Source organism: Salmo salar, chromosome 09 (assembly GCF_965601325.2).
Source record: "Salmo salar chromosome 09, fSalSal1, whole genome shotgun sequence".
NCBI lineage: Eukaryota > Metazoa > Chordata > Actinopteri > Salmoniformes > Salmonidae > Salmo > Salmo salar.
The window spans coordinates 126,831,449-126,853,707 of record NC_138299.1 but is presented as its reverse complement, the minus strand read 5'-3'; the positions used below and the strand labels follow the sequence as shown (position 1 = coordinate 126,853,707).

The 22,259-nt window shown below is 43.4% G+C and overlaps 2 protein-coding genes across 2 annotated transcripts in view; both read right to left on the bottom strand.

The window, feature by feature from the left end:
* The window catches only part of LOC106612612 (gap junction delta-2 protein), a 29,554-nt gene extending 18,617 nt beyond the window's left edge, over positions 1–10,937 (bottom strand). The window contains exon 1 of the mRNA XM_014213945.3: positions 9,575–10,937. Coding sequence (XP_014069420.2) covers positions 9,575–9,645 — 71 coding nt within the window. The 5' untranslated portion in view covers positions 9,646–10,937. The remainder of the gene's footprint in view (positions 1–9,574) is intronic.
* A 4,656-nt stretch (positions 10,938–15,593) lies between these two features.
* nop53 (NOP53 ribosome biogenesis factor) lies at positions 15,594–20,617 on the bottom strand. Its single transcript, XM_014213947.3, has 12 exons — positions 20,332–20,617; positions 19,724–19,800; positions 19,525–19,621; positions 18,812–19,011; positions 18,666–18,721; positions 18,419–18,514; positions 18,180–18,281; positions 17,925–18,071; positions 17,648–17,823; positions 17,245–17,311; positions 16,927–17,003; positions 15,594–16,326 (listed from the first exon to the last, which is right to left on the bottom strand). The coding sequence occupies exons 1-12, from the start codon at positions 20,535–20,537 to the stop codon at positions 16,266–16,268; spliced, it is 1,362 nt and encodes a 453-aa protein (XP_014069422.1). The 5' UTR covers positions 20,538–20,617; the 3' UTR covers positions 15,594–16,265.
* Positions 20,618–22,259: the final 1,642 nt, after the last annotated feature.

Sequence of the window (22,259 nt, the reverse complement as noted above, 5' to 3'; positions counted from 1 at the left end):
TTAAAACATTTTAAAATGTGCCTCGATACAATCCTGTTTCGGAGCTCTACCGACAATTCCTTCAACCTCATGGCTTGGTTTTTGCTCTGACATGCACTGTCAACTGTGGGACCATATATAGACAGGTGTGTGCCTTTCCAAATCATGTCCATTCAATTGAATTTACCACAGGTGGACTCCAATCAAGTTGTAGAAACATCTCATGGATGATCAATGGAAAACAGGATGCACCTGAGCTCAATTTCGAGTCTCATAGCAAAGGGTCTGAATACTTATGTAAATAAGGTATTTCATTGTTTTCATTTTTTTGTATTCATTTGCAAAACTTTCTAAAAACCTGTTTTCGCTTTGTCATTATAGGGTATTGTGTGTAGATTGATGAGGGAAAAATAGAATTTAATCAATTTTAGAATAAGGCTGTAATGTAACAAAATGTGGAAAAACTGAAGGGGTCTGAATACTTTCCGAATGCAGTGTATACATATATATATATAAAATAATAGTGAAGACATCAAAACTATGAAATAACATATATGGAATCATGTAGTAAGCAAAAAAGTGTTCAACAAATACAAATATATTTTAGATTCTTCAAAGTTGTCACAACGCTATCATCAAGGAAAAAGGTGTCTACTTTGAAGAATCTCAAATATAAAATATATTTAGATTTGTTCAACACTTTTTTGCTAACCACATGATTCCATGTGTTATTTCATAGTTTAGATGTCTTCACTATTATTCTGCAATGTAGAAAATAGTAAAAATAAAGACAAACCCTTGAATGAGTAGGTGTCCAAACTTTTGACTGGTACTGTGTGTATATATATATATATATATATATATACACACACACACACACACACACACACACACACACACACACACACACACACACACACACACACACACACACAGTGGCAAGAATAAGTATATTCACCCTTTGGAAATACCTGCATAAATTGGTCATAAAATTCGATCTGATCTTCATCTAGGTCACAACAATAGACAAACACAGTCTGCTTAAACTAATAACACACAAACAACTATACGTTTTCATGTCTTTATTGAACACACCATATAAACATTCACAGTGCAGGGTGGGAAAAGTATGTGAACCCTTGGATTTAATAACTGGTTGACTCTCCTTTGGCAGCAATAACCTCAAACAAACGTTTTCTGTAGTTGCGGATCAGACCTGCACAACGGTCAGGAGGAATTTTAGACCATTCCTATTTACAAAACAGTTTCAGTTCCACAATATTCTTGGGATGTCTGGTGTGAACTGCTCTCTTGAGGTCAGGCCACAGCATCTCAAATGGGTTGAGGTCAAGACTCTGACTGGGCCATTCCAGAAGGCGTATTTTCTTCTGTTGAAGCCCTTCTGTTGTTGATTTACTTCTGTGTTTTGGGTCGTTGTCCTGTTGCATCACCCAACTTCTGTTGAGCTTCAATTAGCGGACAGATAGCCTTACATTCTCCTGCAAAATGTCTTGATAAACTTGGGAATACATTTTTCCGGCGATGATAGCAAGCTGTCCAGGCCCTGAGGCAGCAAAGCAGCCCCAAACCATGATGCTCCCTCCACCATACTTTACAGTTGGGATGAGGTTTTGATGTTGGTGTGCTGTGCCTTTTTTTCCCCACACATAGTGTTGTGTGTTCCTTCCAAACAACTCAACTTTAGTTTCATCTGTCCACAGAATATTTTGGCAGTAGCGCTGTGGAACATCCAGATGCTCTTTTGCGAACTTCAGACGTGCAGCAATGTTTATTTTGGACAGCAGTGGCTTCTTCCATGGTGTCCTCCCATGAACACCATTCCTGGTTAGTGTTTTACGTATATGCTACTCATCAATAGAGATGTTAGCATGTTCCAGAGATTTCTGTAAGCTGACACTCTAGGATTCTTCTTAACCTCATTGAGCATTCTGCTCTGTGCTCTTGCAGTCATCTTTGCAGGACGGCCACTCCTAAGGAGAGTAGCAACAGTGCTTTCTCCATTTACAGACAATTTGTCTTACCATGGACTTATGAACATCAAGGCTTTTAGAGATACTTTTGTAACCCTTTTCAGCTTTATGCAAGTTAACAATTCTTAATCTTAGGTCTTCTGAGACCTATTTTGTTGGAGGCATGGTTCACATCAGGCAATGCTTCTTGTGAATAGAAAACTCTAATTTTGTGAGTGTTTTTATAGGGCAGCTCTAACCAATATCTCCAATCTCGTCTCATTGATTGGACTCCAGGTTAGCTGACACCTGACTCCAATTAGCTTTTGGAGAAGTCATTAGCCTAGGAGGTCACATACTTTTTCCAACCTACACCGTGAATGTTTAAATTATGTATTCAATATAGACAAGAAAAATACAATAATTTGTGTGTTATTATATTAAGCACACTGTGTTTGTCTATTGTTGTGATTTAGATATAGATCAGATCAAATGTTATGACTCATTTATGCAGGAATCCAGGTAATTCCAAAGGGTTCACATACTTTTTCTTGCCACTGTATCTTTTTAAAATATATTTTCCTTTATTATGTTCCCCTAACTGTACCACCCATCCCCTAATTGGAGTAAACTAATGGACAACAACACTTAGGCTTCTACTTCCAGCTTATACATACAATATACATTTTACGGACACAATGTATTTTTCCTCTTCTTTTTTTATCCCATCCTTCAGCTACCCTCATCCCCTCCCATCTATCGCTGAAGACCATCCAGTTTTGCTTTCTAGTTGGCATATATTTTTGACTGTGCTATTTCAACAACAAAAAAGTCAATTTCACAAAAATTCTGAACCTCTATACATTTTACGGACCCAGTATATTTTACATTAGTTAACTTGTTGTTTTTAGTCCCACACCTTCAGCTCCACTCAACCCCTCACATCTATCTCTTAAAACCATCCAGTTTTGATTTCTATTTGCCATATATTTTTCACCTGTGCTGTGATGTGTCACAAAAGTTCTGAACGTTTCCAATTGCATTTTATTGATGGCAATTTGATACCGGGACGAGATTCTGAGGCCCATTGTTGGGCCATTCATCTGCCGCCATCACCTCATGTTTCAGGATGATAATGCATGGCCCCATGTCACAAGGATCTTTACACAATTCCTGGAAGCTGAAAATGTCCCAGTTCTTTCAGACATGTCACCCATTGAGCATGTTTGGGATGCTCTGGATCATGTAAGACAGCGTGTTCTAGTTCCCGCCAATATCCAGCAACTTTGCACAGCCATTGAAGAGGAGTGGGACTACATTCCACAGGCCACAATCAATAGCCTGATCAACTCTATGCGAAGGAGATGTGTCGTGCTACATGAGGCAAATGATGGTCACACCAGATACTGACTGGTTTTCTGATCCACGCCCCTATCTTTTTTTTAAGGTATCTGTGACCAATATGCATATCTGTATTCCCAGTCATGTGAAATCTATAGATTAGGGCCTAATTTATTTCTTTCAAAAGATTGATTTCCTATATGAACTGTAACTCAGTAAAATTAACAGTAAAATATTTTAAACTGTTGCAGGTTTCATTTATATTTGTGTTAAGTGTAGTTTTTGGTTTAAAAAAGACCAGGAATTCAGCTAAAAAAATATGTAATTCAGGAAGTGTGTTCCCAAGTATTCCCACTAATAAAAAAGAGACATATGTCTCAATGTCATCAAGGTTTATGATTATGTATTTGAAAATAACAAATCTCTTTTTGGGCTTAGTTGTGGTGAATTTGCAGTGTACAAATTATAATTATTTTCCAGCCCTCCGAACATTCGCTCCGATCTAGTTGCCTACCCATGCTGTAAGGGGAGTAAGCGACTGTAAACACTCTAGGGGCCAATGTATCTGAAATGAGGAGGGTAATAAATAGACCTGTGGGGGACTCCGCAATGATATTACCCTGAGGCAAGGCACAGAGTATGCCATGCCATGTAGGCTTGCTCCTCTACCTACAGTGCCTGGCAAAAGTGTTCATCCCCCTTGGTGTTTTTCCTATTTTGTTGCATTACAACCTGTAATTTAAATTGATTTTTATTTGGATTTCATATAATGGACATACACAAAATAGTCCAAATTGGTGAAGTGAAATGAAAAAATAACTTGTTTTAAAAAATAAAAAACAGAAAAGTGGTGCGTGCATATGCATTTGCTATGAAGCCCCTAAATAAGATCTGGTGCAACCAATTAGCTTCAGAAGTCACATAATTAGTTAAATAAAGTCCACCTGTGTGCAATCTAAGTGTCACATGATCTGTCACATGATTTCAGTACATATACACCTGTTCTGAAAGGCCCCAGAGTCTGCAACGCCATTAAGCAAGGGACACCATTAAGCAAGGGACACCACCAAGCAAACGGCACCATGAAGACCAAGGAGCTCTCCAAACAGGTCGGGGACAAAGTTGTAGAGCAGTACAGATCAGTGTTGGGTTATAAAAAAATATCTGAAACTTTGAACATTCCACGGAGCACCATTATATCCATTATTAAAAAATTGAAAGAACATGGCACCACAACAAACTTGCCAAGAGAGGGCCGCCCACCAAAACTCACGGACCAGGCAAGGACGACATTAATCAGAGGCAACAAAGACATTAATCAGAGGCAACAAAGAGACCAAAGATAACCCTGAAGGAGATGCAAAGCTCCACAGCAGAGATTGGAGTATCTGTCCATAGGACCACTTTAAGCTGTACTGTCCACCGAGCTGGGCTTTACGGAAGAGTGGCCAGAAAAAAAGCCATTGCTTAAAGAAAAAAATAAGCAAACACGTTTGGTGTTCGCCAAAAGGCATGTGGGAGACTCCTCAAAGATATGGTAGAAGGTACTCTGGTCAGATGAGACAAAAAATGAGTTTTTTGGCCATTAAGGAAAATGCTATGTCTGGTGCAAACCCAACACCTCTCATCACCCCGAGAACACAGTGAAGCATGGTGGTGGCAGCATCATGCTGTGGGGATGTTTTTCATCGGCAGGGAATGGGAAACTGGTCAGAATTGAAGGAATGATGGATGGCGCTAAATACAGGGAAATTCTTGAGGGAAACCTGTTTCAGTCTTCCAGAGATTTGAGGCTGGGATGGAGGTTGACCTTCCAGCAGGACAATGACCATGAGCATACTGCTAAAGCAACACTTGAGTGGTTTAAGGGGAAACATTAAAATGTCTTGGTATTGCCTTGTCAAAGCTCAGAACTCAATCCAATTGAGAATCTGTGGTATGACTTAAAGATTGCTGTACACCAGCAGAACCCATCCTACTTGAAGGAGCTGGAGCAGTTTTGCCTTGAAGAATGGCCAAAAATCCCAGTGGATCCCAGCTAGATGTGCCAGCTCATAGAGACATACCACAAGAGACTTGCAGCTGAAATTGCTGCAAAAGGTGGCTCTGCAAAGTATTGACTTTGGGGGGTGAATAGTTATGCACGATCAAGTTTTCAGTTTTTTTGTCTTATTTCTTGTTTGTTTCACAATAGAAAATATTTTGCATCGTTAAAGTAGTAGTCATGTTGTGTAAATCAAATGATACAACCCCCCCCCCAAATCCATTTTAATACCAGGTTGTAAGAAAAGGAAAAATGCCAAGGGGGGGGGGTGAGTACTTTTATGGTAAGTATAGTAGACCCTGTTTCTGGAAGCCATCCTTTGGGCTGGTTGCTTCAGCGCTACTATGATTAGTAAGTAATTTAACAAATCCATCAGGTTAAAATATCATACTAATTGGTGTCCAACCACATGGTTTCCACTAGGTTTAACCTGACTGGAGCATGTTCCCTCACATGTTCCATTACCTACTCCTCTATCCAAGTCGAATCCAACTCAAAATAATACGTTCATCAAATTGTATCTAACTCAAAACAAGAAGTTTCACCAACTCTTACTCCCTATGTCTGTTGCTGTCTACAATGTTTTCCCACCAACTGTCCATAGCGCTCATCAGTCATGAAGCTGGGTTATAGCCAAATCATTCTGATCTCTGCCTGTTTTGAGGCTCTTCCTTCCAACAATGGGCATCAGTGTCGAGATCAAAGGTTGGTTCAACAGGAACCCTGGTATGTGGCCAGTGTTCAGTCATGCTCTCTCCCTCTCCAGCCTGCATATCAATGGAAGGAAGCTACTATCTGATCTCAGCCAGGAATTCTATTTCCAAGTGGACGACGTCTGATAAATCACACACACACACACACACACACACACACACACACACACACACACACACACACACACACACACACACACACACACACACACACACACACACACACACACAGTCTTGGGAAAGGAATGTGGCATCTCTCCCGCGTGTGTTAATGCTAATGCAATTAATGTGATTCATGTTGAAAAGCAGCCAGTTTGTTTTTGTGTCATCCTGAGGGAATGCACAGTGGCATCACCAGGGGGAATAAGGGAGCCATGATGCTTCCTTAGTCCCTCGCATCTTCAGACAGTGACCAATGAGTAGCCCCAAACCACAGTATAAGGACCAATCAGGGACTTGTGCTCAGGGGAATTTCCAGTTTCCACAATGTTTCTAAACAGCAATGATGCCAAGGTCGGATGTCATGTCATGGAGAGCCATCACTGTCTACCGCGGCTGAACAATAGTGAAGGCAATTGCCAGATAACATGCCAGTTACTTATAGTACAATCTTAGAAAAAAGGGTTCCAAAGGGTTCTTCATTTTTCCCTATAGGAGAACCCTTTTTGGTTCAGGCAATGAACTCTTTTAGGTTCTAGATAGCACCTTTTTTTTCTAAGAGTGTAACAATGGATGAAAAGCAAACATGACAAAATGAGTCAGCTACAAAACAGCTGCTTTAACTCTAACACTCCTCTTGCTTATGTTTATATTACCATCTTACACTTTCACACCATTGTCAGAGAGAGAGGACAGTTTGTACACTAACACTGTAACCATAGAAATAGAACTACTACAACAGACACTAGAATGGGGAAAATCAGAACAATTACTTGAATATCGGAATACCATTCTAGTAATTACATTTCTATGACTGTAACCAGCCTCTGCAGACTGACGCGATGGCGCCTGCCTCTGTCAGAGAGTGAATAACACTTTGCTCTCACTCCTTCTAGCGTGGTGACTAATTCAGATGATCAGTGTGGATCATGAATGAGTAGGGGAGGTGTGATCCTTGATAGCACCACTACTGCTGCCGGATACAGGCTGACTGGTCTGTCTCCTAATAGAAGTGCAGATCCGTGGAAGCCAGGGGGCAGGCAGCTTTGGCACTATGCATAATATACTGTAATTCTATAGCGCTAGCTCTGGAGGAACATTCATATAGACACACTGATTATGATAGTGTTATGAATGTGTTATGAAGTCCTTATGTAGGTACCCTTCAAATAATGTGTCACCCTATAATGAATGTGCTGAATAGTTGATAATGTAATGTATACACTCAAAGTATCTACTCTTGTATGACAAATGATGGACAACTAGCTATAGGGCCCAGTACTGTATTATGAGGTAGCCTACAGTCAATATTGGATGTTGGTTTTAATCTCTCTCTCTCTCTAGGCTTACAGTAGATTTGGCAAGACATGATTTTGTGATGAGAAAACATCAACAATGACTGACAGTGACAGCTCTTTTGTACTTCGCTGGGCTGCAGTTGCACTTTTAATCCTCCACTGCATTAGGACAACCAATGACATAAGAACCTTACAATTCATTTGTGATATAATTCAAAACATACACTACTGTTCAAAAGTAATTTACAACATTAACAATGTCTACACTGTATTTCTGATCATTTTGATGTTATTTTAATGGACAAAAAAAGGACATTTCTAAGTGACCCCAAACTTTTGAACGGTAGCATATATGTAATATAATGATATAATAACTCAAAAGCTCAGATATGAATGAGATTTCTCTTTACTAAGTAACAAAATGTACACCCCAAAATACACCCTATTCACTTGATAGTATACTACATTACTTATGACCATGGTCATACGTAGTACACTATACACTGAGTGTACAAAACATTACGAACACCTGCTCTTTCCATGACATAGACTGGCCTAGCTGAATCCAGGTGAAAGCTATGATCCCTTATTTATGTCACTTGTTAAATCCACTTCCATCAGTGTAGATGAAGGGAAGGAGAAAGGCGGGTTAAAGAAGGATTTTTAGGCTTTGAGACAATTGAGACATGGATTGTGTATGTGTGCCATTCAGAGGGTGAATGGGCAAGACAAAAGATTGAAGTGCCTTTGAATGGGGTATGGTAGTAGATGCCAGGCACTGTGGTTTGTGTCAAGAACTGTAACGCTGCTGGGTTTTTCCACGCTCAAGATTTTTCCGTGTGTATCTAGAATAGTGTTGACACAACTGTGGAATCAACATGGGCCAGCATCCTTGTGGAACGCTTTCGACACCTTGTAGAGTCCATGCCCCGACGAATTGAGACTGTTCTGAGGGTAAAAGGTGGAGGGGTGCAACTCAATATTAGGAAGGTGTTCTTAATGTCTGGTATAGTCAGTGTGTAGGGAATAGGGAGCCATTTGGGATGCACAAAAAGCAAAATGAGCACACTTTCCACGGCAGTCTTGGAGCATTAATTTATCTTTATGCAGATGTCAGGGAGGACCAGTGACCACACTGCCCATAATGAGGACACAACCAACCCTACAGCTTTCTGTAGTGACTTCCCAGAAGACACACCAGAGAGGGTGTGAGAGAGCAAGGGAGAGAGAGAGGAGAGAGAGAGAGAGAGAGAGCAAGAGAGAATAGAGAGTGAGAGGAGCAAGTGAGAGGAATGGACTGGGCGAAAGTCAAATGAGGTCTCTGCATCCTCGTGCTGTTTCAAACTCTGACAGCTGAAGTCCCTTGGACCAATGGCATCTCTCCTCTCCCCCGTTCTCCCCCGTCCATTCTCCCCCTCCCTCCATCATACATCCCATCACTTTGTCCACAGGATTAAAACAAAGCCTCTCAGCTTCTGATCAGCCACTTTGGACAGGAAGCCACAGACTCAATCAGACCATATTTGCAACACATAGAGATGACACATAGAGGGGAAGGTTCATTGAGAGCCTCAAACTGACCATGCAGAAGAGAATATCCTCGCAATAAGCCCCCTATCCAATACCTAGCCTACAGTATATTCAAATCATCCAAATCAAAAACGATGGAGGATAGAGTGCCCTTTGCAGCCAAAACCAGAGACATTTATTAACAATCTGCCCTTTTAAAATGGTAATGTAAGTTCTTATTTTATTTTTGTATAATTTTAATGTTATGGCCATTGTGTTTGCGATTGAGCCTTCGGAATGGAATCCAAAGACAAAGTGAATGTGACATAAAAGCTTTTGAATGTAATGTAATTTAACCTCTAGATCAGGTCAATTCAAATCTCGACATTGAAGCCAGTTCCACTACTGATTTTCAATATTTCCCTCTTAACCAGGGACTGATAATGACTTGGGACACCAGGTGGGTGCAATTCATTATCAGGTAGAACACAACCGGCAGTACTCTGGACCTGCAGGCTCAGATTTGAATACCCCTGCTCTAGATACCAGTATGCTGCTTACCTTCCGATCATAGTGGAATGCTGCTGGACGGCAGCCTCCAGGAGGCGCTCCAGGATGGTCCACTCCCCCATGATGGCCGTGGTTCCTCCTCTGGGCACAGGAAACCCGCTGTAGGCCCTCCTTCAGGGCTTCGAGGTGCCCTAGGCTCACCTGCGTCTACCCACCGGAGGGGAAGTGAGAGTGCTGCTGCTGGGTGGGACTGGGGGCAGAGGGCGTCCTCTACTACAGCTCACTGGGCCCCCATGGCTGCCTGGTGGATATCCATGGACCCTGACTCCACCCCCACCGCGCTGACCTGAGATGACTGGACCGGTGCTTCTCTGTGCCGGCGTGCAGACACGCGCGCACGTACAAGCACTGTATCTGGTGGCAGAGTTGGTGTCCCTGTTTTCACTTGTTCTGTCCTCACGTGGGTTCTCTCTCTCTGCGATTCTGCCCTCTAGGTGTACCTGGCCTTTCTACCTATCTCTGTCTCCAGCTGCCCTGCTGCTTTCTCACACACACACACACACACACACACACACACACACACACACACACACACACACACACACACACACACACACACACACACACAGACACATACACACACCTGCTCGCTACCACAACACACATAGAAGAGCCTCACACTCTCTCCCCAGCTGTCGTAATCCCTCAGCCACTGTGCTGTGTCTGGTAAAACACAGTGAAACCAGGCTCACACACTCTAAACGCCCTGCCATGCACTGAGACTTACAGTGTGCAGGAACAGTGATCCATCGCACCCAGTCTCACACGCACACGTCATGCTCACACGCTCGCACATTGTCCTCAACAGTCAAAGATCAGCGTCTGTCTTCTCTCTCCACTCCTCCCTCATCCTCCTCTTCCCTCCCTCCACTGTCTCTCTCTCCTCCGTCCTCTCTCTCTCCTTCCCTGTGGCTAGTCTTGTGCTTCTCTGCCTCTCTCTCCACATCTCCCGAACAAGCTGCTATCTACCGCTCTCCCTCCACATTGTCTAGTTTTCTGCTTCACCCTCCGTCTCTCATCTCTCCTCGTTCTGTTCACACTGTCAGCGGAGTAGTGTACCTCTCTCTCTCTCTCTCTCTCTCTCTCGTTTACTCGCTCGTTCTCCCCCTCTCTCTGGCAGAGAGCGAGAGTGAATTGCTGCTCTGCTTGTAAGGAAAGCTCCCCACTGGTTTCTCTCAGCGTGCTAGAGGAATAATACCTCTTCTTCTTCTCCTCCCTCCCTCTGCTGCTTCTCTGCCTTCATCTTGCTACCCTCAGTTTGACTTCAGACTCTCTCCGTCTCCACCTGCCCACTCCCTCTCTCACTCTCTTACACTCTCCGTCTATCTGCAGGCACCCGGCTCGTGCGTGTCCAGAGGATTAGAGAGGAATCATCGCTCTGCTCCTCCCTCCCTCCCTCCCTCCCTTGCTCTGTTTATCCCCTCCTCTCTCTCTCTCTCTCTCTCTCATCTCTCACTATTCCACTCCAAATACAACACAACCGACACACAAACCATTTTCCATTATCACTCTTTTCCAGCCTTGCTTTTCATCCATCCCTCCATTTTTTCCACCTACTGGTTTGCCTGTTCTACCTCTCCTCTCACCTTCTGGGTGTACACAGAGCGTTCACATTGACAACTGTGTTTATTGGCAGTTGTCAATGTGAATGGTGTTGGGGGATGCAAATGTAGAATACTGTCATGGTCACCTTTGCTGTTATGGTCACTCTCAAATGCACAAACACTTGCTAATTCTCTGGTGGAAGACGAGGGAGACGAGATATAGCAGAGATATTCGACGTTTGGAACAACGTGGGAAGTCTAATGCTGCAGTGACTGTGAGAGCCTGTTGGATTTAGAGTCATTTACTCAGGTGATGCACCCCCCTCTCTCTTCAGGATCCAGACCCTCCCAGACGAATACAGACGTGGGACTGACTTGTAAGCTACTGTATGTACACAGTTCATATCACTATGTTACCCATCCTCTCACATTCAAGAAAGCATCCACTGTGAGGTTCAGGTGAAGACCAGAAATATCTCCCAAGAGGGTCTTTGACATAATCATGTCCTGAGCGAGTGACCTATGGTCAGTACCAGTGCAATCGGTAGGGGAGGGGATGAGGTGTTCACCTTCTCTATTCATGTGTATTTGAGAAAGGACAGCTCGAAGAGTGGTATATAGGACTACAGGTGAGAGGACTGATGGTTGCAGACTCAGCACATCGATGTGCTCAGGGAGCCGCGAGACACACTATAATGAAGTGATGCAGGTGAGCAGTGATAGCGTTCATAATGTGTACCGCTCTGCTCCACTCACGGCACACCATTGGCATCTACCTCATGCCACTGCAATCTGGCTCCATCAACGGCTCGCACATGTAGTGAGGGAGAAGAGGAGAAAAACAGGAAAACCATCGCTCTCAAACACACACGGAAATCTGTACACTCAAAATGACTGAAGGTCATGGTGAACCAAGATGGCTGGTAGCATTGATAGATTAAACGAGAACATTATTGTCCATTGCATTGTGAAATAGAAATGTGCCTTTTTACTGCCATTTCTGTCGACAGCCATAACATAGGTATGGTTTACTACAGGCACAGTCTCAGAGGCACCAGTGTGTTGAGTGTAACTACTGTGGGTAGGGCGATGTGGGCACCGGAGGTTGCCTGGCTGGAAGGCACAGGGATTAGCGGTGCGGGGAGGGATCAGAGGCGGGCGGTGGGCCACTCTTTAGGTAAAAGATTACATTTGCACCCTGATTAAGGGATAAGCAGCTTTGTCGGAGCTCCAGGCACCCACGGGACCAGGGGATACTGCCATACTGCCTGGCCAGGGGTAATTAAGGTTTAAGGCCTCCCCTCCCTGTCTGTGTCCTCCTCCGTTCCACAACTCCATATTAATGCCCATGATTTTGGAATGAGATGTTCAACGAGCAGGTGTCCACATACTTTTGGCCATGTAGTCAAAGTTTTATGGACTCCGTGTGAAATAATAGTAGCTGACATGATTTTTGAATGACTACCCCTTCCTCTGTCCCCCATACACCTGTAAGGTCCCTCAGTCAAGCATTGAATTTCAAGCAGATTCAAGTACAAAGACCAGGGACCTTTTTGACAGCCTCAAAGACAGACAGTGATTGGTAGATGGATAAAAAATAAATCAGACATTGAATATCTCTTTAAGCATGGTCAAGTTAACAATTATGCTATGGGTGATGTATTAAACCACCCAGACACATCAAAGATGCAGTCGTCCGTCTGAACTGAGCTGCAGGACAGGAAGGAAACTGCTCAGGGATGTCAGAATGATGCCATTGGTGATTTTAAGAGTTGGCTGTGGTGGAAGAAAACTGAGAATGGATCAACATTTGTGTGACTCTACAATAATGACAGTGAAAAATATACAGATTAAAAAAGATTCCAAAACATGCATATATATACTGCTCAAAAAAATAAAGGGAACACTTAAACAACACATCCTAGATCTGAATGAAAGAAATAATCTTAAATACTTTTTTCTTTACATAGTTGAATGTGCTGACAACAAAATCACACAAAAATAATCAATGGAAATCCAATTTATCAACCCATGGAGGTCTGGATTTGGAGTCACACTCAAAATTAAAGTGGAAAACCACACTACAGGCTGATCCAACTTTGATGTAATGTCCTTAAAACAAGTGAAAATGAGGCTCAGTAGTGTGTGTGGCCTCCACGTGCCTGTATGACCTCCCTACAACGCCTGGGCATGCTCCTGATGAGGTGGCGGATGGTCTCCTGAGGGATCTCCTGCCAGACCTGGACTAAAGCATCCGCCAACTCCTGGACAGTCTGTGGTGCAACGTGGCGTTGGTGGATGGAGCGAGACATGATATCCCAGATGTGCTCAATTGGATTCAGGTCTGGGGAATGGGCGGGCCAGTCCATAGCATCAATGCCTTCGTCTTGCAGGAACTGCTGACAGACTCCAGCCACATGAGGTCTAGCATTGTCTTGCATTAGGAGGAACCCAGGGCCAACCGCACCAGCATATGGTCTCACAAGGGGTCTGAGGATCTCATCTCGGTACCTAATGGCAGTCAGGCTACCTCTGGCGAGCACATGGAGGGCTGTGCGGCCCCCCAAAGAAATGCCACCCCACACCATGACTGACCCACCGCCAAACCGGTCATGCTGGAGGATGTTGCAGGCAGCAGAACGTTCTCCACGGTGTCTCCAGACTCTGTCACGTCGCCGTGCCAGTGTGAACCTGCTTTCATCTGTGAAGAGCACAGGGCGCCAGTGGCGAATTTGCCAATCTTGGTGTTCTCTGGCAAATGCCAAACGTCCTGCACGGTGTTGGGCTGTAAGCACAACCCCCACCTGTGGACGTCGGGCCCTCATACCACCCTCATGGAGTCCGTTTCTGACCGTTTGAGCAGACACATGCACATTTGTGGCCTGCTGGAGGTTATTTTGCAGGGCTCTGGCAGTGCTCCTCCTGCTCCTCCTTGCACAAAGGCGGAGGTAGCGGTCCTGCTGCTGGGTTGTTGCCCTCCTACGGCCTCCTCCACGTCTCCTGATGTACTGGCCTGTCTCCTGGTAGCGCCTCCATGCTTTGGACACTACGCTGACAGACACAGCAAACCTTCTTGCCACAGCTCGCATTGATGTGACATCCTGGATGAGCTGCACTACCTGAGCCACTTGTGTGGGTTGTAGACTCCGTCTCATGCTACCACTAGAGTGAAAGCACTGCCAGCATTCAAAAGTGACCAAAACATCAGCCAGGAAGCATAGGAACTGAGAAGGGGTCTGTGGTCCACCTGCAGAACCACTCCTTTATTGGGGGTGTCTTGTTAATTGCCTATAATTTCCACCTGTTGTCTATTCCATTTGCACAACAGCATGTGAAATTTGTCAATCAGTGTTGCTTCCTAAGTGGATAGTTTGATTTCACAGAAGTGTGATTGACTTGGAGTTACATTGTGTTGTTTAAGTGTTCCCTTTTTTGAGCAGTGTATATGTATGCAACAAGGCATTAAAGTAATACTGACAAATAGCAAAGGATCATGTTTGGGGCAAATCCAACACATTACTGAGTAACTGCCTCCTTATTTGCAAGCATGGTGGTGGCTGCATCATGGTATGGGTATGCTTGACATTGGCAAAGACTGGGGAGTTTTTCAGGATGAAAAGAAACAGGATGGAGCTAAGCACAGGCAAAATCATAAAGGAAAACCTGCTTCACACCAGACACTGGGAGATGAATTCCCCTTTCACCGCAACAACCTACAACACAAATCTACATAGGAGTTGCTGACCAAGACAGTGAATGTTTGAGTAGCCAGGTTACAGTTGGCTTGACTATCTATGGCAAAACTTCAATTTTGTAGTCAAGAATTTTGAAACGAATGGCCAAATATTGCACAATAAAGGTGCGCAAATATCTTAAGAGACTCACAGCTGTAATCGCTGCCAAAAGGTGTTTCTAACATGTATTGACTGAGGGGGATGAATACTTATCTAATCAAGGTAGTGTTGTTTTTCATTCATCTTAAAAAATATATATAATTTCATCCACTTTTACAGTATTTTGTGTAGACAATGGACAAAAATGTCCAATAAAATCCATTTGAATCCCACTATGTAACAGAAAACGTGAAGAAATCCAAGGGCCGTGTACTTTCTATAGGCACTGAATAATACGTTTGAGCCACTATTTTCGCAAAGGTCACGCGACCACCAAGATATATTCATATACCACAAGCACCGTGGATACACTGTAAACTAGACCCTTCAAACATTGCTTACAAAAATATTTTACAATTTCAACAATGTATTGGTTTTTAAGCTGTTGAATACAGACTTCTGGTGCCAAATTCAAATTTCATCTGGAGACGTATGCTTGTGGTCTTGAGACAATTGTAAGAAATCATATGAAACTTCTTTGCAATCATACTAGACACCTTAATAATGCATGACTCATTTGTTGAGAAGCACAAACAGATTTAAATAGCATAGTCAGAGTAAAAATAAAAGCAATTTAATTCATTAACTTGCTTTAATGAAATCAAGTCAGATTACAGCAAATAAAGTGATTTTGAACACAACAGATGTAACTGAAAGAATGTACCCAAGTCCAAATCTTGACAAGTGGCTTTAAACATTAGTCTGCCATTAACAGTCTTGTTATTCACTCAGGAATCCACTCCTTCTAATGAGGGCAGTAATCTTGATGGTTTTGCAAGAACGAAAGACAAGACCACCAACTGGGAGAGGGATGGGAGAGAGGGACGGGAGAGAGCCCCCTTCTGAAGCCTAACGTTCCCAACTGATGTTGACAGACCCAGAATCAGTGGATTTAAATATCCTGCAAATGAACTCATTTGACCTCCAAATGCATTAGAACTGACCCTGAATCTGTATGACACTATCTGGATTGGGCTGGTTCGTGTTGCATATAGGTGCGTGAAAATATCAAGGCATGGCAAATAGTGTTCCAAATCGTGGTGACTTGGATCTTCAATATTTCCCAACAACACAGATTTAAAAGGGTGGCAAATCCATCACTGACTTAAAATGGGCTGAGTTGATTGGAGACATTTGAGGGGGCAAATAGTAGCTCTCTGGCTGGCTGCCGCGCAGTGGCGGTGGGTGCCGCTGTGTTATGAGTGACATCACAGCCCTGAACAGTTCCATAGGTTGGTTTGATCTCTAGGTGATCTCCTTGAAGGCCCTCTTCTCAACATACTTCAACTTGTGTCTCCTCTTGAACCTGCGGGAGGAGGCGGAGCACACGATCAAAGCACTTCAATGGCTTATCAAATCAAGACTATATACTCTTGTATAAGAAAAACAAAAGGAGATGTGGAGGGGAAGCAGCACAGCACATTGCCCTCAGTTCCCAGGAGGCTGTTTACACAACAGCTCCCCAAGTTCCATGATTGTCTTCACATTTCCGTGGAAATACTGTGAGCGCAAGGATGGGTTCATCACTGGACACCGTCATGCTTAAGCTGACTGAACCAAAAGAGGGGTATACTACAACGCATGTTAGCCAGCTAACTTTGATAAAACAACAAAAGTAACTATTTTGTGGTTCATTAAGACAGCTAAATGTGTGTTTGGTTGTTGGGTCAATTAGACCAAGCCAATTTCAAGCTCACCTTTCTAAAAAAGCTATTTCACAATATTATGGCCTACGCATAGATCCTGCTTTGTAGTATTGCTCTCTGGAAACAGCCAATAATGCAAACACAAATCTAGAATGTTCTACTATGAAAGTTATGAGTTAATGACATACAAACTACTATGTATAAATATATATCTGATATCAGATGCTGTTTGTTTTACAGAAAGGGAGAGAATAACTTACTTGGCTCGTTCTCTGGGCTCAATCATGTTCCTCTTCTGCATACTCTTGAAGCGGTCCTTGAGGACACTGCCCTCTGGCTGCAGGACACATAATTACATGTGGGGAAGGGAAACATGTCAGTAAATCCATATAAATAAATAGTGCTCTGATGAAGGACCTTGCTCCGAAAGGGGGCAGCATTAGATATTATTGTAAAATTAAGTTGCTATGCTGTAACTTTTTCAGCATTTCAGTTCCACATATATGTACATGGGTTCAAAAGGCCAGCCCAGTGTGAATGTATTGTAGACAGTGAGGGGGATACAGTCAGTCACAAACCTTGAGTGTCCGCAGGGAACCAGAAATCTCATCACTCAGCTGGATCTCTAGATCCTGAGCCTGGAACCTAGGGAGATATGTGGGGGACAATTTCAGACAGAGTATGGCGATCACAGACAGCACAACGGCACAGCCGAAACTCACACTAAGGGGAAAGCAACACTATGGAAATGAGGCTAAATCATTTGGCTTGGAATGGGGTGTAGGTTTTTCTGGAGCCCATTGTTACAGAAAATGTCTAGGGCTTCTTCCAGTTCATACTAGGATGCGTTTTACTTTACCTGCTTTTCAAATTAGCCAGGAAGCTCTATGGGGGACCTGTTGAATCTCACTCTAGATATAAATTGTAATAAATAACCAAGATGGTAGATGAGAATAGTGGCATTCCTGTGGAGGTACTGACTTGAGTCTGCCGAGACGTCGGGGCATGGACTTCTCTGCCTCCTGGTTGGCCTTCCGCTGGGCCACCCTCTCTCTGGTCCGCTGCTCCCGCCTCTTCAGGGTCGCCTGGATGGAGCGCAGCTGGAAGAGCTGCTGCTTCTTGTCAGTGAACACCCTTGCCGCCTGCTTCTGTTGCGACTGCACAGCAAGAGAGACACCATCAGTCAGATCCTAAGCTAGCACATGGAGGGGAAAGGCTAGAGCACATTAGGGGAAAAGGGCATTGTAGTCTTGCATGCCTTTATCTTGTCGGCTCGCTCTCTCTTCCTTTCTTTCTCTGTCTTTTTCTCCTGCTGCAAGCCGCCACGAATAGAAACATCCTCTTCCTCCTCCTCATCTTCGTCCTCTTCCACTAGACCTTCCACTAGTTCCTGGAAGACTGTCTCCTGCAGAGAAACAACAGAGAGGAAGGTCAGGCAAAATGGAGCTGAAGGACCACATACTGGTCTGAATTGTGTAATGATGAAGGGGGGGGGGGGGGTCTGTTGTCGTACCTCAGTGGCAGTATCCTCTTGTTTGACAGCCAGCTGTCTCTCTATTCTCAGCTCCGCTTTCTCCCTCTTCACCTCCACCTCATGGGCCTCTAGTAACAAGGCCTGGGAGAAAAAGGTCAGCACTTCAATACATCAACCACGGCATTACTCAACATGAAGAGACAGAACACCACACACATCATGGGAGCAGAAACATTGACATATTGGCATTTAAATCACTGTTAAGTGTATTAAGTTACCTGATGGGAGAAGAAGTCTGGGTTGTAGGAGCCTCCAGGGGCTATGACTTCCACTGCCGGGAGAATAGAGGGCTTTGCGTTGAGCTTCTCTGGTCGCTAAGAGTGAACAAGAGCTTTTAAAACTTCATGTTAAGACAGAGTAAATATACAAACACTCCTATTTGCCTAAGTATCCCTTTTCACTATATAGCACATACAATACTGAGAGACTATAAACTTTAAGGCAGTGACCATGCTGCAATCTCACCTTCACACGGCTTTTCCCTGTTTGCTCAAGGTAGTAAGGATCTGCTGTCTCTTTGGCTGCAATATGAAGAAAAGATGGTCACAAACACTGACAGAAGAACTCCCAATAATTTGACTTAGTTTAGCATTTTGAATAGCCAAACTTACCCTCTACTCCCCACAAGTCATAATAGGGTCTGTCTGGGAAGTTGTTGGCTGCCGTCTTTGCCTTTGACGTTTTAGTTGCCGGTCTGCGGTTCAAGAGCCGTTTCTGTCTCCGTGGCAACACACCCATGGCCGCCAATTTCTCGGCATTCTCAGCAATGCGGCGGAGTTTCTTTGCGTTCGGTTGCTGGTGGGCCAAAATACTGGGGGAGAGAGGAGGAGGGAACTGAATTTTAAAGTAGTGTCCTAAAGACTTCAACAGTGTGTACAATCACAGCTTATTATGAGAAATAAGCTAACCAAAGTACACTAGCCTTGCTGCATGGCTCCAGTTTACAAAGTGAGGGGAAATTTGGGTAGTATTAGTTTGTGCATACATTAGCAAAACCTTTCGCAACAGAAAACAAAAACAAATATTTCTTATTGGACAAGTTCAGGTAGTCCCTTCTCGTTTGTTTCCATTTCATTACTAGTAAATACGACCCAGTAGAGGGGAAAACAGCACATTGCCCTCAGTTCCCAGGAGGCTGTTCACACAACAGCTCCCTGAGTTCCATGATTGTCTTCACATTCCCAAGGAAATACTGTGAGCGCAAGGATGGGTTCATCACTGGACACTGTGCAACCTGACTGAACCGGCCAAACCATCTCCAGCTAAGGGCCAGGGAAGGATGGGGGTGAGAGGGCAATTGTCAGGGTATATCAGAAAAACTCACTCTTTAGGCGGAGGGACAAGGGAGTCATGCTGCAGGATCAGGTCTATCCTCAGGGGCCGTGACTTTGACTTCTTCCCCTTCTTTCCCTCTTGGACTTCTAGCATCAGACACAGAAAACAAAGTTCAGTGATTTGACACTCCAAACATTAACAAAGTTGAAGCAGAAAATATATTTTACGTAAACAGTGGTATTTCTTACCTGGCTGGACACTTTTTTTCTGATCTCCTATGTCCACAAAGAACAGGCTATCATCTGGCTTCTCAGATATCAGTCCTCTGTCGAATAAAAAAAGAAAAGAAAATTATATATATATATATATATATATATATATATATATATATATAAAATGTTAACTAGGCAATTACATTTGAATCAAAATATGTAACTACGGCATAAAGCATGTGTTAAACTGTAAATTTAAGTAGGTAACGTTACATAAAAGCAGCCGAATCATAACGTTACTAGTAAACCGGTCAAGAAACGATTCAGTTTAGGTGTGTTGCTCAAATTTGGATAATTATGAGGGTGATTATATAAAAAAAAAAAAAAAATTTAAACATGTTATATAGCCAACTCCCTTGGTTAACCAGCTTAGCTTGCGTGCTAATTAGAATAAACAAGCTAGCTAGCAAGGTACAACTTCCATTTTTGCAAGATGTTGACTTAGATCGATTGACATGCAAAACTAGCTAGCTAGAATAATCACAGACGTTTGATAATGTCGCAATAATTGCTAAATAATCGCTTATTAGCAGGTAATAAAAACTAGCAAGACAGCTAGCTCTGTTGGCAAACATGCTGCTCACCCTGTAGCTCTTTCCTGAAGTCTCACGTCATCCAAAAACTCTTCAACATCTTGAATATCACTGTGTTTGTTCCAATTCTTTTTCTTATTCTTATTCACACGCTTTCTCCGGCCACTGTTCAAGTCATCTGATCCGGCCGACGATTCAAAAGATATGAATCCTGGCTGCAACGCTGCCACGCGTTTGAGTCTCTTCACCGCCGCCATGCTGGATCAGCCTTCTTTTCTTTCATGAGGTTTAACGGCAGTTGACATCCAATAAATGTTGCATTACCGCCACCTACTAGACTGGAGTATAACTCCCTTATACCTTGCTTGAAAAAAATATAAAATAAATAAATACAACAAATACCCTACCATCTAACACTAGTAAAAATTTAGAATAATAATGTACAAATAAAATACCATACTCCACTATTGAAATATATTTAGTCCTACTTCAGGCCAACAGCCTGAAAGGATGGGACACCACCACTTAACACACCCTGTAACTCTTCCGATGTCAAGTCTCACACACCCAAATACTTCTCTGTAGCTGCCACCACAACCTTTATTTTCTGGGACTTACATTCCATCCCTGCAGTACAGTTGATAACCATTGATATAAATGCCAAAAATCCAATCTTACTGAAACGTATATCACTTGTTGGTTTATCCCTATGTACTGGTACAGATCTACTACTCACACCACTCCTCTCAGTATCCCTCCCCCTTGAACCATCTTCCTCTACTTTCTTCACTGCCTCAGCATATGACAACTTCTGCACTACTCTAACCTTGGAAACCTCAACCTGCCTCTCTCGCACAGGACATTTCTGATCCCCAGCCCAATGGGCACCCCTACAATTAACACATACCACTACTTTCCACAATGCTACGTATTCCTTTCTCTCATGCCCTTCTGCACACTTCTCACACCTAAAAACGTCCCTCCTACACACTGATTCCACATGCCCATAAGCTTGACACCTGTAACAACGTAAAGAATTTGGCACAATAGCTGTTAACATCACTTTGTCCAAAAAGATTCAACATCAAAACTCAAAAGAACAGACAAGGACTCTTCTGTTCCTCCACTCACGCCACTGTCTGCATCGCACCAAACGACGAGCAACACAAACACCGGGAATCTCTCCCTTCAGTTGGTCAGCTTTCACATTTACCGCTACCCCATTAAATCAGTCCTTTCAATGGCACCCTTTTCTTGAGTGCAAAACAATTCTCATCTCTTGCCCCATTCGTTTAATACAGAGCACATGCTCCCTCTGACCAGCATAAACACATACAATTATCATCAGACCACTTCTGGTTACCTTCACTGATTCCACAGCACCTAACTCTGTTTTCACCCGCCCTGAGACCACAAATGGATCAGTCAAAAGGCAAGGGTCCACCTTTTCCAAAAACTTCATTCCTACTGTCAGACTCATCTTTATCCTGACCCTCGGTGCAAGCCTCGGGCTCCAAGAACTTCACCACACCTATCACCTCCGATACTTTGCCCTCATTCACTTCCATTTCTCCTCCTGTCTTCAATTCACTCTGCTTACACTTTCTACCATTCTTCTTTAACAAAGAATCTCCCTTTTTTTCCAGCCATTTTTAACCTACTCAAGCTCACCCTCTTCCTCCCTCTGTCTTAGACTTCCTCTGCCTCTCTTTTCCCCTCCATTCTTCCTCCGTATTCCAAGTATACATCTCCTTATGATAATACTGCACTTCTCCTGACATACATCTTGTTCTTGCCTTGTCAGGGACGCCATTTAACCGGCTGTCACAATCTCCGTACCATCATGCTGGATCAGCTTCGTCTTCGGGGAGGGTTATTATTACCCACCCACCCACCCAAAGCTTGTGTTCTGTCTTCGCTCATGTTCCCAGCATGCCGGTAAAATCCCTTTCGCAGGATGAGAAACCCCATGAACGTGT